Source organism: Carettochelys insculpta, chromosome 1, assembly GCF_033958435.1.
Source record: "Carettochelys insculpta isolate YL-2023 chromosome 1, ASM3395843v1, whole genome shotgun sequence".
Taxonomy (NCBI): domain Eukaryota; kingdom Metazoa; phylum Chordata; order Testudines; family Carettochelyidae; genus Carettochelys; species Carettochelys insculpta.
Genome location: NC_134137.1, coordinates 327,177,615 through 327,192,195, shown reverse-complemented (window position 1 = coordinate 327,192,195; position 14,581 = coordinate 327,177,615). Strand labels below are relative to the sequence as shown.

At 38.7% G+C, this 14,581-nt stretch overlaps 1 protein-coding gene across 4 annotated transcripts in view; it reads left to right on the top strand.

Annotated features, from left to right (window-relative positions):
• The window catches only part of IMMP2L (inner mitochondrial membrane peptidase subunit 2), an 850,269-nt gene that overhangs the window by 606,152 nt on the left and 229,536 nt on the right, over nt 1-14,581 (top strand). For all 4 annotated transcript variants that reach the window (XM_074984087.1, XM_074984088.1, XM_074984089.1 and 1 more), the window contains exon 4: nt 206-271. In XM_074984087.1, coding sequence (XP_074840188.1) covers nt 206-271 — 66 coding nt within the window. The remainder of the gene's footprint in view (nt 1-205; nt 272-14,581) is intronic.

Here is a 14,581-nt window from a genome sequence, read left to right as displayed (position 1 = left end):
ATTTCAGCATCTGTTTTTTCATGATGGTTTCAAACAAGAATGATAGCAGTGGCTTCACTATAGCTGGAATATCATGATTGATGACATGTGAGAGAGAACATTGGATCCCATAATGACTTTACTGGTGCCTATTTCTTTGTTGAATTTCATTTCATATTCTTAAAACAAGCACAATTCTGATTGTGAAACTATATCCTGTTCCCAGGTCTCCTAAAAATCCTGAACAGAAGATCATTAAACGAGTGATTGCTCTCGAAGGAGACATTATCAAGTAAGTATTCTGAGCTTTAGTCTCTGACTTCTTATAGGAACACTGGCTTTCTAGTAAATTTTGAATGAGCATCCTAGAAAACAACTTTCTTGTAGGTTCTTGCTATATATTCTCAACAGAGAGGTTACTGTTGTACATGTCAATCTTTTGTTTAATCAGATAAGAAATGTTTCATGAAGGTAACTTTATGAAGACAGTTCAGGTGCAAATCCTGTTTACCATCTGCAGTTTCTGATTCCCCATTGCCAATTTATGCCAGGCAACTGCAAAGGAATTTGTATGCATAAGCACAGGGCTTTCTTCTTTCTGGTAAGACTACAGGTTGAATCTCTCTCATCCGGCATCCTCATGACCTGACTGGTGCTGGATGAGTTCGCTGGACAACAGGAGGTCAATATTTTCTAGCATGTTACCAACACTTTCACTGGTTACAAGGCTCTTAGAATACATTTAGGGGTAAATTTCTGCTAAATAACACAGAACACTGAGAGCAAGGACTGGTGTCTGGAAACAAACTCTATGGAATCATGGGAAACTTGGCCATACCCATGGTAAATTGTCATCTGACTGACTAAAATCATGCTGGATTACAGAGTTTGCCAGGAGAGAGAGTTCCAGATTAGAGAGGTCCAGCCTGTACAAGAATTTACATAGTAGTCGGATGTGTAAACTTACATACTAAATATAGTAGTTCACACAGATATTTGTCCTCATTGCAAGGATTTGAAGGAAAACCAGACTTGTGGGGAATGTGCATTACCCTTAAATCAAAACACCATCAGGAAAATTGAAGAGTATGTTTCTAAGTTTTGGGCTGTCCCGGGAAGTAGTCCTTTCTAGGACTAAGAGTTAATTAACAACCAAGCTTTGGAGATGATGCCTAAAAGTGTGTGTCTTTCCCACACGTTAAACCCCTCAGTAACAATATATAGCCTTTTTATTAGAAATTATCAAAGTGCCATAAGAAGAAGTCAGCATCAACCTAGCTTTGCTCAGAGACCAAAGGCTGTATTGTTCCCAGCCTGTTACAACTATGTATTTTGTATAAAGTTGGCTCTCCTTATCAGGCTGCATGGGTCTTCCCACCATTTTGGTTTGCTCCCCTTGCCCCAGGCTAGAATTTACTCTTTTACTGTGTGCTGCAATTGGACACGGGCTGTGTCTACACTGCAAAAATAACTTCGAAGTTGCTTACTTCGAAGTACAACTTTGAAGCTGAGTGTCTACACACATCCTACTTCGAAGTTAAACTTCAAAGTAGGGCACTATTCCATTCCCAGGAATGGAGTAGGGACATCAAAGTTGGGCTCCCTACTTCAAAGTTAACTTTGAAATAAGGGAAAATGTGTGTAGACTCTCTGCTGGCTACTTCAAAGTAGTGCCTAACTTAGAAGTTAGTTCCTAGTGTAAACGTACCCTTGGTGTTCTATTTCCAGAGTGGTGAGCATAGCTCAAACTATGAAGTGCATGCTGATTAGCCAGCTATTCTTCAGTTTCCTCTTCACCCACCTCTTACTGCTTTTGTTGCCCATTCAGTGTGCCCACGTGTCTTTATACCAAAGCACCTACAGTGAAAACCAAACCAAATAAAAATGAAAAATAAAACATACAACAAAAAAGCACTCACAGAACCCTGTTGCTTATTCTTGACTCTGGTGGGCTTTGGATGCCACTGGATGTGAAGAGGTTTGTCTTCATTTAAGTCTATAAACTGGAGTGGAAAAAGTAAATAAGGAATTGTTATTTACACTTTCTCACATGACAAGAACTAGGAGTCACCCAATTAAAGTAATAGGCCACAGGTTTAAAGCAAACAAAAGAATGTCTAGATTTCTCTTACAATGAGAAGCCAATTATCAATTCCCAGGAAATAACTCTCTGCTTCAAGAATTAGTTGTATTCCAAGACCAAGGTTGATATCTAACCCTTTCACTGCTCACACAACTCACTCTTCTATACTCAAATTTCATGCAACAAAAGGTAACAAAAACTAATAACATAATATTCCTTGCTAATTCTGAATGTTTGCTTCCCTACAATACTGGGAAAGCTATATGAACCAGCAGCTCTGAGTGATACCTGCTCTAGCAATCTGTCGTCACACAATGTCTTCTTTCTGAACCACATTGGCAATATATTTGACTTTAGTGAATTTGTTAAAAAGGGTAAGATTAACAACCACAGTTTAGTGTTCTTCCTTCATTTCCATAGCAGCATTGTTGAAAATGGATAACAAAACAAATCAATTCCAAATTTTACAGTGGGGTTCTTGAATACATTGAGTTTTTTGGAAACACCTAGAGGAATTAATCATCCAGTTCCCAAAGATGTTCTAAAGGGGGCTTGGTCTTTTCGTGAGAGAACATAGCACTTTCTTTGCATCTAGGATATTGGTGATATGCTTCCTTGGGTGAGAGTGAGAGCTCTGCAATGAGAAAAAGGAAATGTAAAACCACAGTAGGCAGGAGGCTGAGTTAGAGCCTCACAGTGACTTGTTTTTGTGAACCACAGATAAACTAGAGTTTCCTTTAAGTACTAAGTTTATACACCCTCATGGCACACATAATCACAACTGGAAGTTCATTTTGATCCATCTCCCACGTGGGGGAATGCCCAGACGCCATGTAAGGTGAAAGAGATTATTTACCAGTAACTGTTGTTCTTTGAGAGGTGTCTCCATATATTCTGCTATCCACTCACCTCTCCCTTTATATTGATGTTCTCTGTAATGTCAGGGATTTTGGAGAAGGAAGAGAACTGGCTGGGAGGTGCATGTTGTCATAGAGAGCAGGGCAATGATTACAACCTCGTGTATGCCCGAGCAGATGTGACTTTTGAACAGCATTCTGCAGCTTGACAACAGTGTTATAGCCCACAAAAGTCCACCCCTCCATTCCCCTTCGTTTCCCTCTTTTTATAAATACTACACCCTGCTTAATTTTTCCATGGTGTAATAATCTGTGGAATGGAAGAAAAATGGTCCCAATTAGGGGTGAGCAAATGTTTTCTGCCAGAACTCTTTTTTTTGGGGGGGAGATAAATGTAGATTCAGGTCAACCAAAGCATTTTGTAAATTCATGTTACTGAATTGTTGCAGTTGGAAATTACCCTTAAAATACCCATTTTAGAAAGTCTAAACATTTTATTTACACTTTTTAAAAACAAAATATTTCAATATTTTGAATCAAGATGACTTTGCTTTCAAGTTTTCTTCAATTTGACTTTTTAGAAAATTTAATGATTTAAAGCTCATAACTAAAACAAATCATTGAGTTTCAAGGAAATGAAACAGTTTGTTCAACCCCAAATATGTTTTTTAAATTCTCTGATTTTTTTTGTAAATTCAATACATTTTTTCCTGATTGACAGCAAATTGAAAAAAGAGATCAGGTATATGCACAGCTCAAATCCTGATACCCTTAATGAAGGGCATTACAGCTACATAGTGTAATACTGGGGAGCGGAAAATTCAATGGTTTTAGTGTGAGTGTGGGAAAGAAAAAGAGCAAACTCATAACAGTGCCCTGAAAAATGTTTCACACAGAAAGAGAAGAGAAGAAAAATGCATAAATGAGGTCTTAAATCACTCTGTTATCAGATACAACAAACATAATGTAATACACATTGATATAAATACTGGATTATGTTACCAGTGTAAAGAAATATATCACCTTGCTTCTTTTAAATTTGGTGTTATCTAAAAAGCGATCTGCCTTTAAAATAACTTCATGGAACAGCAACGTATTTTTATCTATCTTGTTCTGAACAGATTATACAGAAAAAGTTGACCTGTTATTCAGAATAACTTGTCATAAAATGCTACATATTTCATGTCATTAAGCAAAACAAGTGTAGCTAGCTTTCTGTTATATCTTGACTGCTACAGATAATGAAAGTAATATTTGGACAAAGCCATTAATTCCATAGAAAAAGGTTTCTTTACAGTTTTTAGGTTTATGTGAATTTGTTAGGACCCCCCCGCCCCCAAAAAGGCTAGTTTTGTATGTGTCCTGTAAAAACAGAGATTATATCTAAAATATTTAAATAATGCACTTTAAAATATGCAGGGTTCAGAGGTAATTTTGTCACTCCACAACAGATGAAAGACTGGAAACTGGGACCATTGTGTCTTCATTTTGTAGATTTTCCAAGCAGTCAGAACTGGTAGCTTGCACATTTTGGCATTCTTTAAAACCTGCTGTTAGTAACGGAAAATACTGCAAACTTAGTCAAAAAAAAACAAACAAAAAAAAACCCTCTCATTTCACTCCTGAGACCTTGATTCCAGTCTGTGTGGCAGTCCCAATGAAGTGAGTTAGGTGGTGTCCATTAAATTCCCAGCATAGTCCACATCACCATCTATCACAGATAATTTGACTTTCAGCGGTTAGGAACCATTCTTCATTTGGAAATTTCAAAGCACAGGCAGAAAATCACCTTTCATCCCTAGAGAGATGTTATAGGTCAATACTAATAGCACTGGCGAATAGTGTGCAAATCTTCCACAGCACACATACCATAGACAAAACTTTGTCTTCCATGAATTTCCAGCAGAATCCACTCTGTGGGAAGGAAAACATTAAAAATATACCACTGTAGACTATTTAAATGGTAATTCTTCCAATAGAAGGGGCTACATTAAAAAAGTCAATACTATCTAATTTATTAAAAATAAGTATTGGTATTAGAAAGCACACTGATAGGCTAGAAATTAAACATTTTTAAACCAATTTATCTTAAGTGTCCTACTGAAGATAAAAAATCTATAATAATCTACCACGGATGGTTGACTCATGCTATGTACACGCCTAGAAATAATGAAATTTAATGAGAAGAAAACCTGTACCAAAATTGGTTTTTTTTACTAGTAAAACTTAAAATGATGTCCGTTTAATAGCCTATTGTACTTTTTAATGGTCATTATCTATTTGTCTTAGGCCATAGTTTGATACCTAGCTCTAGGGCTAGACTTGAACTGGACCCCTTTCCCCCATTCCAGGAAGTCTATAGAGGTTGAACCTCTCTAATCTGGCATCCTTGGGACCTGACTAGTGCCAGATGAGAGAATTTGCTGGCCTACAGGAAGTAAATATTGTCTATCAGCATTATCAACACTTCTACTGCTTACTGGGCTCTTAGAAGATATATAGGGTAAATTACAGCTAAATTACAGCACACAACACTGAGAGCCAGAACTAATGGCTGGAAACAAACTTTATAGGTTTATGGGAAATTTGGCCACACCCATGATAAGCAGTCATCCATCTAACTAAAATCATGCTGATTATAGATATTGCCAGATGAGAGAGTTCCAGATCAGAGAGCTTCAACCTGTGTTAAAAACAAACAAACAAACTTATGTCCAGAGGTATTCTTAGATTATTAGAGGTCAATGTTTAGAATCTTAAATATTTCAGTATAAGATGAATGTAGTTTCTCAGAGTTTCTTGCTTCTTGCTTCTCCTTCTATCTATCTATCTATCTATCTATCTCAGTTTTCAGAGTAAGTGCAAATAATAGAAGTGTAGTTGTGTGAGAAGGGACTGATTCTCATAGGGATTGTATCTGTAGTACTAATATGGTGGGGCAGAGGAGGATGGTACCACCAATTAAGATTGCTTGATAAAATCCTTTATCATTCATACTGAAATTTTACATGCTGCATGCCTTCATGCTCAGGATAGAACCGGATTTTCTCTTCAATTGCAGAAGTGTACTCTTATGGGCTAAGCTGGGTCCATGCACCTGGAATGAGAGTACTGTGATTCTCTCTCTTGTGCTCACAGTGACACCCCCCTTCCCCCCGCACCACACCACGCAGAATGGCAGAGGAAACTGCCTGACCTGCATTTAGAAGTGACAAGATTTGAATTTACAGGAGCAGGTGGGAAAGTAGATTGGGTCAAAGATTATGGTACGAGTGTGAGTGGGACTGGAGGGTGGTGGAGAAAAGAGGGAAGCCAAGGGTTATAGTGTGGGAGATTAGAACTGGCTAGGCAAGGGAACTGGCAACTAGGGAAGGATATGGAAGGACTGAGATTGGAAGAGGGCCATTAGGTGAGAATGGGACAGCTAGGTGAGAAGAATGAGGCTGATAACAAGGAATCAGGAATGAGGAAGGGACAGTACTGGGACAAAGAGAGGTTGGAGGCTATAGGGCAGAATAATTCCACCAGAGGCTAGAATAAAACCCAAGAATACTGAATCTTGCTATTCCTGTGACCAGCAAGTATCTGTGAAACCCAGTGGCTAAGTGTCAACCTACTAGTGCTATTGGTTGCTACATGAACTCGAGTGGCAGAGGCCTCTGTGGTGGAGCTAAAAGTTCCAAGCCTGCTTATGACTCATATAGGTAGTATAATACCACAAGGAGGAATTTCTCTTTTTGTTTGATTAAAAAAAAAAAGGTTAAGAAATTTCTCTGGCTCACCACACACTTTGTTAAATATCATTATTAAGATGGCTTGGGCAACCTTAATTCTGGCACTTCTTAACTTTTCAGTGCTTGGCATTAATTTGTTAATTAAGGGATTGTGTGTGTGTAATATGTATTTATAGTGAAATTTCACATTCAGTTAAAAGTTTGTGCAGAGCCACTTTGTCTTTTACTTGTAGTTTTAGTTTGGTGTTTTAGGAAACATCCCTGTTAAGGCTTATGCAGTATGCTTGTTAACACTAATTCGTAGGAACTCATGGGATCTGTCAAGTCAATATAAACTTCAGTTAGACTTGAGTTAAAACACATGGTCATGCGCTTTCAGCATTGAGACAATCCCAAAAGCCCCCTGGCATGAAATTTCCATCGATTTCAATGTGATTGCCATTCATGGAGACCTTGTGTGATTGCATTCCATTTCGATAAATGAAAAATGATATAATATGTATTGATACAGTATCAGTGAGATGGAGAAATATTCTGGCAATGCTGGTAAGAGTTTGTTTTGCTTTCCTGCGTGTATATTTAGCTTCAAAGGATCAGTTGTCCTCTTGGCTTGGAGACCAAAGTTAGTTAACAAAGCTTGAACTTCCAAAATTTTGATTTACTCACACTTTGTCCATGTCTACACATGCAAATAGCCATTTCGAAGATTACTAATGAAGTGCTGAAATACATATTCAGCGCATCATTAGCATATGGGTGGCCACGGCAGTTCGAAATTGCTGCGGCTCGCTGCCGCGTGGCTTGTCCGGATGGGGGTCCTTTTTGAAAGAACCCCAGGAACTTCAAAATCCCCTTTTTCCTATAAGCTGATAGGAATAAGGGGGTTTTGAAGTTCCCGGGGTCCTTTTGAAAAGGAACCCCATCTGGACGAGCCATGCGGCAGCGAGCCGTGGCAATTTTGAAGTGCCACGGCCGCCCGCATGCTAACGAGTCTCTGAATATGTATTTTAGTGCTTCATTAGTAACCTTCAAAATGGGCATTTGCATAGCCATTTCGAAGTTTTGGGCTAGTGTAGACAGAGTCCTAGTGTGAAGTATCTAGAAGAGATGTGATTGCTTTCCATTTGATTTTTACAAAGCTCTCCCCATATTGAATATGTAGACTTGACGTCTAATAAAACATTCTTTTCTTTCTGAAAGAGCATGTTTGTGATAGAAACCACAGAGAAAATAAACATAGTAACACAACGGCATTGTTTTTATAGTGTTGCTATTCACAGCAGCAGCAGGAGCACATTAAAAGGACAGATAGGGAGTGGAAGACAGAACTCAAAGTGGCTGACTCTATAGCATTCAGTATCCACACTGAAACACAAATGGCATCTGTCATACAGTTGGTGCTACAATGAGGAGAGAGACTTTTACATTTAAAGAAGTAGTTCATTAAACTGAATGACAGCAACTCTTTTGAGAGTACAGAATTATGAACTCTGATCTAAAAACATAATGCTCATCTATGATTGTAATTAATGATGATGAAGGAGAAAACTTTTAAAAAAGATATGTAGACTTTTAAGCATCCCTGCTGACTTTACATGGAAGTCATATAGGTAAAATAATGTGTGGTTCTTTCCAGAGTACATCAGTATGTGAATGCAGTAGTGTCAATTCTTTCTCTTCAGACATTTCTGTTAAATAATTAATAAAATATTGTTAGCAATAGTGGCATACACTGCAACACTGCAAGTGCATTACTAAATATTGCATGGAATCTGAAGATGGATATTGCAGTTAATTTAAAAAATCCATCAGCTCATATTTCCTTGTCAGAAACTATGAAAGGAGAAAGAACAGCATAAAACATGGTTCAGGAGCAGGTGGGCCAAAGAATGGCCTTGGTCACCCAGACTCTGGTTGTACGTGGACCAGCGTAGTCCTTGCTGTAAATTACCCCACCCCTGTGTCAGAGTTTACAGCAGTTTCCCAACAGCTGCTTGTGAGTTGTTGTGTAGAACAGAATAGCTTTATCACAGGGCACTCCTGTGAGCCTTTTTCCTCCTTGCCAGTTCCCAGCAGGTACTCCACAATGCTCGGCATAATGGTCATGGAAAGCAGAAGAGCATATATGACTGCGCTATGTGGCTCCTGCATTGTGGGAATTTTTCTTCTCGGTGTTGATCCCACTTATTGAACTCGCTTGCTGCTGGTGTAGTGTATAGGGACAGGTAACTGATTCAGTCTCGAAAAGCATATACTGTACTGTAATGCTTTCTTATTGAGTGGTTAGGATCAGAGAGCAATACCAGTCACGCTTGGTCTGGTGTTGGTTTTCTGGCACTTTAACCATTCTTGGTGCAGTGGTTTCTTTGTTAGAGGGTCCAACAGGTTTTACGAAGATCTCTTTGAGAAAATCTAGATGTAGACATGCAATCATTTGTAAGTTTTTATTTACAGAAAAAAAAATCTGTATTTTTCACTGAAAGTTGATATAGTGCCAAGATGTCAGGAATTGGAAAAGACACACAAGACTAACAATCTCAATAAGAGGCTGAAAACGATTGTCTTTATGAAGTGTTTTTCAAAAAAAATATGTAGCAAGTCAATAAAATGCATGAACATTTCAGAACTAAGCCATGCACAACATTCTTTGAAAACAAAGTTACTTTAAGGCCACATTCCACATTTTTCCCTCAAGTTGCTTCCTTAGTCTATCTGAATCAGGCTGATCATTTCCCGTCATTCTTTTCAAATCCCCAAGGGAAAGAATCAGAAGCAGCACTCCATACTCTAGATATCCAAAGGGTGCTAGCCTTTTACACTGACAGACAAAGACTTTCAGAAAGTCACTAGAATTATTCCTTTCCATCATGAGATGGTCAAAGGAGATGCCATATCTAACAGAGGTTGTCTAAATTGAACTCTGGCTGTTAGGGTTGCCAGTTTTTCCAACCAGGTGGACCAGACATTGTTGCAACAAATGTTATGTGGCCTGCTCTTGTCAGGAAAGTTCACAACCCACGGCTTCATTTATTTTTGTTATCACAAAAGCTACAACTCCCACATGGGACTTGCACACACTCCCCTAGAGCACTGTTTGCTTCAATAGCCTTCCTTAACAATGGCCCCATTTTTTTACATCTGCAGAGCAGCAACCTGTGTGTCAGACCATATGATCACACAACATTATGGCATACAGCAACATTTCTCATCAGATGCTTTATTTGATCTTACAGTGTTGTCATTCCCACAGTTGGAACTCTGAAGCCCCTTCATTCCACTGATGGGGACTGCTCTACAATTGACTGTAATGACATCTCCCCCTGCCCCAGGAATGAAGAAGAAGAGCAGGTTGCTCATCCTGCGCAATAACTGAGGTTCTTTGAGATGGTTATTCCTCTGAGTACTTCACTTCACTCCCTCTCCCCTCTACTTTGGAGTTTCTTTGCAGTAGAGAAGGAATCAAGGGGGCTGGTTGCACGGCACTATGTACCTGCCTGAGGCAGCAGGAGACTGGGACAGTACATGTGCATCTCAAACAGGTATTACTATTCCACATCTCTAAGTAAAAGTACAGGGGCATGTAGTCACCTAAAGTGAAGCACCCACAGGGACAGCCATCTCCAAGAATCTTAGTAACTGCACAGGGTGAGTAACCTTCTGATTGTCCTCTTCTTTGGATTTTCAGCCCAAAATCCCATCCTCTTTTTCACTCTCTGAGTCCCTCCATTTTCCAGGATGGGAAAATTAAGCAAAAATTCCAGCTGTTCAAATTCAAATATGCAGTGCATCATTACCATAATGGCGGCTGCGTGCAATTTGAAAGTGCTGCTTTCAGAACACCACCACCTGTGTAGCCGGGGGCCTTTTGAAAGGACCCCGTGACTTCAATAGCTCATTCTTCCTAAAACCAAATAGGAAGAAGAGGCTTTCAAAGTCAGGAGGTCCTTTCAAAAGGCCTCTGCCTACATGGGCGGCCTGTGTTTTGAAAGCGGCACTTTCGAATTGTGCGCCACCTCCATTATTCATGTCAGCGCCTCATTAGCATCTTCCGAACTGCCTCATTAACGTGCCCCTTCTGAAAGGGTGGGGTAGGGTGGCCACAGCCAAAGCATCACATTCTTAGCTGGTACATATCAGCATAGTCCTGATGTCACTAGAGCTATGCCAACTTATAGCAGCTGCACAAATGACTGATATATTGTCATGCTGAGATTTTTCCTTCTTGCAAGATTTTTATTGGGAAAGTAGGATATGGTCTATGGCATGCCACAAAAAGGTCAACTGCTTTACTGATTTAATTTTACATTTTCTCTTTTATGTAAGTACTTGATGAAGGAGACTATAGAATTACATACAAACTGGTAGGCTATGTCTACACTAGAGATCTTTTGAAAGAAGATTTTTTTGGAGGATCTCCTCCGCAAGAACTTCTTTCGAGACAGTGCTTCCACACACAAAAAAGCGGACCAGAAGAGTGAGCTGCTCTTTCAAAAGAGTGTCCACACAGCCTCCGCTCTTTCAAAAGAACGGTCCAGGGATCAAAAAATCAGCTGAGGAGTGCTGTTTCGAAAGAAGGGCCCTGGGGAGCATCTATACGCCTTTCTTTCAAAAGAAGCTTTCAGAAGAGGCACTCTTCCTGAAATGGGAGTGGAAGAGCTCTTTCAAAAAGAGTGCCACATTCTTTTCATTTACTTTCGAAAGAATGCTTTTTTAGTGTAGATGCTCCATGGGATCTTTCGAATGAGCCACCTTTTGAAAAATCTTTTGAAAGAACTTGCTAGCGTAGATGCAGCCATAATGTGTTTGCTACCCTTTGTTTTGAAATACAGTGGAAAGGTATTTCAATTCCCTGTTTGTTGTTGTTTTTGTCGTATTAAAATTGCACTTTGTCAAGCCTAGTTAGTACAGGCGCATATATTACAGCATTGTTTGTCAGATGTAAACAATAATTACCCCGGTTTCAATTTTTAAACTTTGAAGTGATTGTGTTTGGTGTTATGAAACTGGCAAATATGTGTTGGGAGAAATATTAATTGTAAATTGTTCATTACAAAGATTGCCTCTGTAGTTTTGCACTGCAGAGTGATATTGAAATGAGGGTCTGAGTGGTTCACACTAGCAGAACTAATAAGGTTTGAAATTGATCACCATACTGGTTATGAGATTCAAATGAGAATAGGAGTGAAAATGACAATTATCTTTTTTCATTATTATGCAACTAACTATTGTTGACACTTCTGGGGAGGTAATTTGTGTGATGAAACTACAGTACATTTAGGGTATGTCCAGTAGCAAGTTATGAAGCTGGGTCTTCAGTATCTGTACATTGAAGAGGAAACATATTTTCTGCTTTGGTAATCTCAGTGCTGATTGCACAACAATTTAGTCTCACTGACCGTTGTGCTACAAGGTTTTTAATATGCAACCTGAAATGTATAATGATAAATTGAATGTCCACTATGTCTGGAATTTCAGGTATCTCCAAGGTGGTGTTTGTAGGGAATAGGTCTCAATTGTACACATAGCACATATTGTGTGCATGAATGCCCTGCCCCCCAAAACACCAGTTTAATTCTATAACATGAAAAGAAACAAGTCATATATACTGTGATAGATTTTAATAGGATTTCCCATAGTTGAAAATCAAAGCTGAGTGACCTACTATTAGAGATATACATCAGACAAGTTCTGGGATAAGAAAAGGAATGGAAAATAATAATGGATGAAGAAATCAATGAGCAAGTTAGAAATAGGTATATACAATAAAAAAGGTGACCTTGAAAGGACTTTATGGGATAGCTGTGGGGATTGAATGAATAAATTGGCGTTCCACTGCCAGTGCAACTTGCTGTGCACGTAAAAATAAAACTGCCTACATAGACCATGATGGAGATGGAATGGAACTTATAATTAGGAGTAACAATGCTAGGTGCACTCTGTGGTATTCCAATCCATTTCATGCCATGTTTCAAATATAATAAATCTAGGCTGTGATCATATTTAAAAGGAGGATTTAGAGTTTCTATCAATAAAAATCATTCTACTGTTTCTAAAACTTATGCAGTTAGAAGTTTGATTAAACAGGTTTGCAAGAATGGGGAATAGAGAGTAAGTTCATAAACCAGACAGGTATGCTTTGCAAATGAAGAAGAAAGCTAATTAAACCAAACATGGCAGCATAATATTAATTTTTAAAAGTACTTCCACCATGTTTGTACTAAATATTGCTTCAGCTGCTGCATATTTCCTATGAAGTTATCCTATAGTTTAAGTTCAAGATCTCTGGTGCCAAGGTTTCTTAGCCAGGTAAGAATTGTATTCTTAGGCACTGTGGTAATATTTATTTCGTCACACCTAAAACTTTGAGCCACATGGATGAAAAGAGGAGTGCAAAATTGACATGGAAATGTGTCTAGGTAATTAGAATATACAATTAGCTGTATTCAGCTAAAATGAATTCTTTTTCTCTTTGAAAGGATTCAGAGATTAGTGTGGGGCATTTTCTCACATAGCCTGAGAACTGTGTCATGTGGGGAACCACAGGCTACACTTTTCAACATATAAATAAGACTTTTAAGGGAGTTAGTGAAGGCTTGTGTGTCCTTCTATGAGACCATTACACCCAGCATCACATCTCTGTTTTATCAGACCTGGAAGCTGAAATTGATAGGGCTTTCCAGTATTGTCTGAAGTTGGAACTTGTCTGACACCTGCCTGATTAAACTTGTACCTGGTTAAAACAGAGGTACTGGAAAAATCTGGGTTTTTGATGCAAAATGTTTGCCTACATTTGGTTCTCAGGTTCATAGTTCAGGGGTCTTACTGGATCTTTAACTGATTCAGTAGTCCAGACACAGTGTTAGCAGTGGCCAGTATGTATGCTTCATCATTGCATGGGCGGGAGTTTTCAACATCTTCTGTGTGATGTGGCTTCACTGTAACTCTTACCTTTACCACCTCCATCTAGTATAATGTGTTCTGTCTGAGGCTACATGTGAAGCCCATTCATATACATTAGCTGATGCAGAATGCTTTGGGTCATTTGAATAGCAGGGTTTCTCACAAGACTGCATTGGCTTTCATTTCACTTGCAGGGTCAATTCAAGATAATATTTTGAATGATAAAGCCCTTTAAAGTTTGAATCTTAGGTGTCATAGTTAACATCTCTTTCGTGGTATATCCCTATGTTTTAGATCAACTTGAGTTTAAAATCCCTGAATATATTTGTGTTAAGACAGAATATTCTTACTGGGATAACTCCTAGCTCCTCCTGTCAAAGTTGGCACTGGTTTAAGGATGGTTAATATTATTAATCTGGAAAGTTTGGATTGCTGGCAGACCAGCTAAACTGGTCAGAAGATAATAAGGTTCTTGTCCTAGAATCAGACTGCACAGGACCAGAGGACCTTCTGGGGTATGGGAAGATGTTCATACTGAGACAAAGTAGTTTAACACTTTATTAAAATAGATGGAGTAGAAATCAAATTGCAATTTGAGTGGTGACATAAATCAGGGTTACAGCTACAATATTATTAATCTAAGATACATGTGGTACTATTTCTATAAGAGGTGGTTAATATACTCACACCCAGTCTTGATAACCCAGGGATAAGAGATGAAGGATGAGCTTTGCCTTTGGTATGCCACAACAGTTCCGGTCCAGGTTTCTAGTGGCAGGTGCAGAAGCTAATGTTAAGAGTTTATTGAAACTAACTTAGTTTACCCAACTGACTGGCTGTGTCTACACTTGTACTCCTCTTTCAAAAGAGGAATGCAAATGAAGGAAATTGAAAAGGCAAACAAGGCACTGATTTACATAACTTTCACTTCATTTGCATAATCTCTTTGCAGAGGAGGTTCTTTCAAAAGAAATAAAGAAAGCAGAGTAGACAGGGCTCTTTTGAAAATAAACCCCATCTTTGAAAGA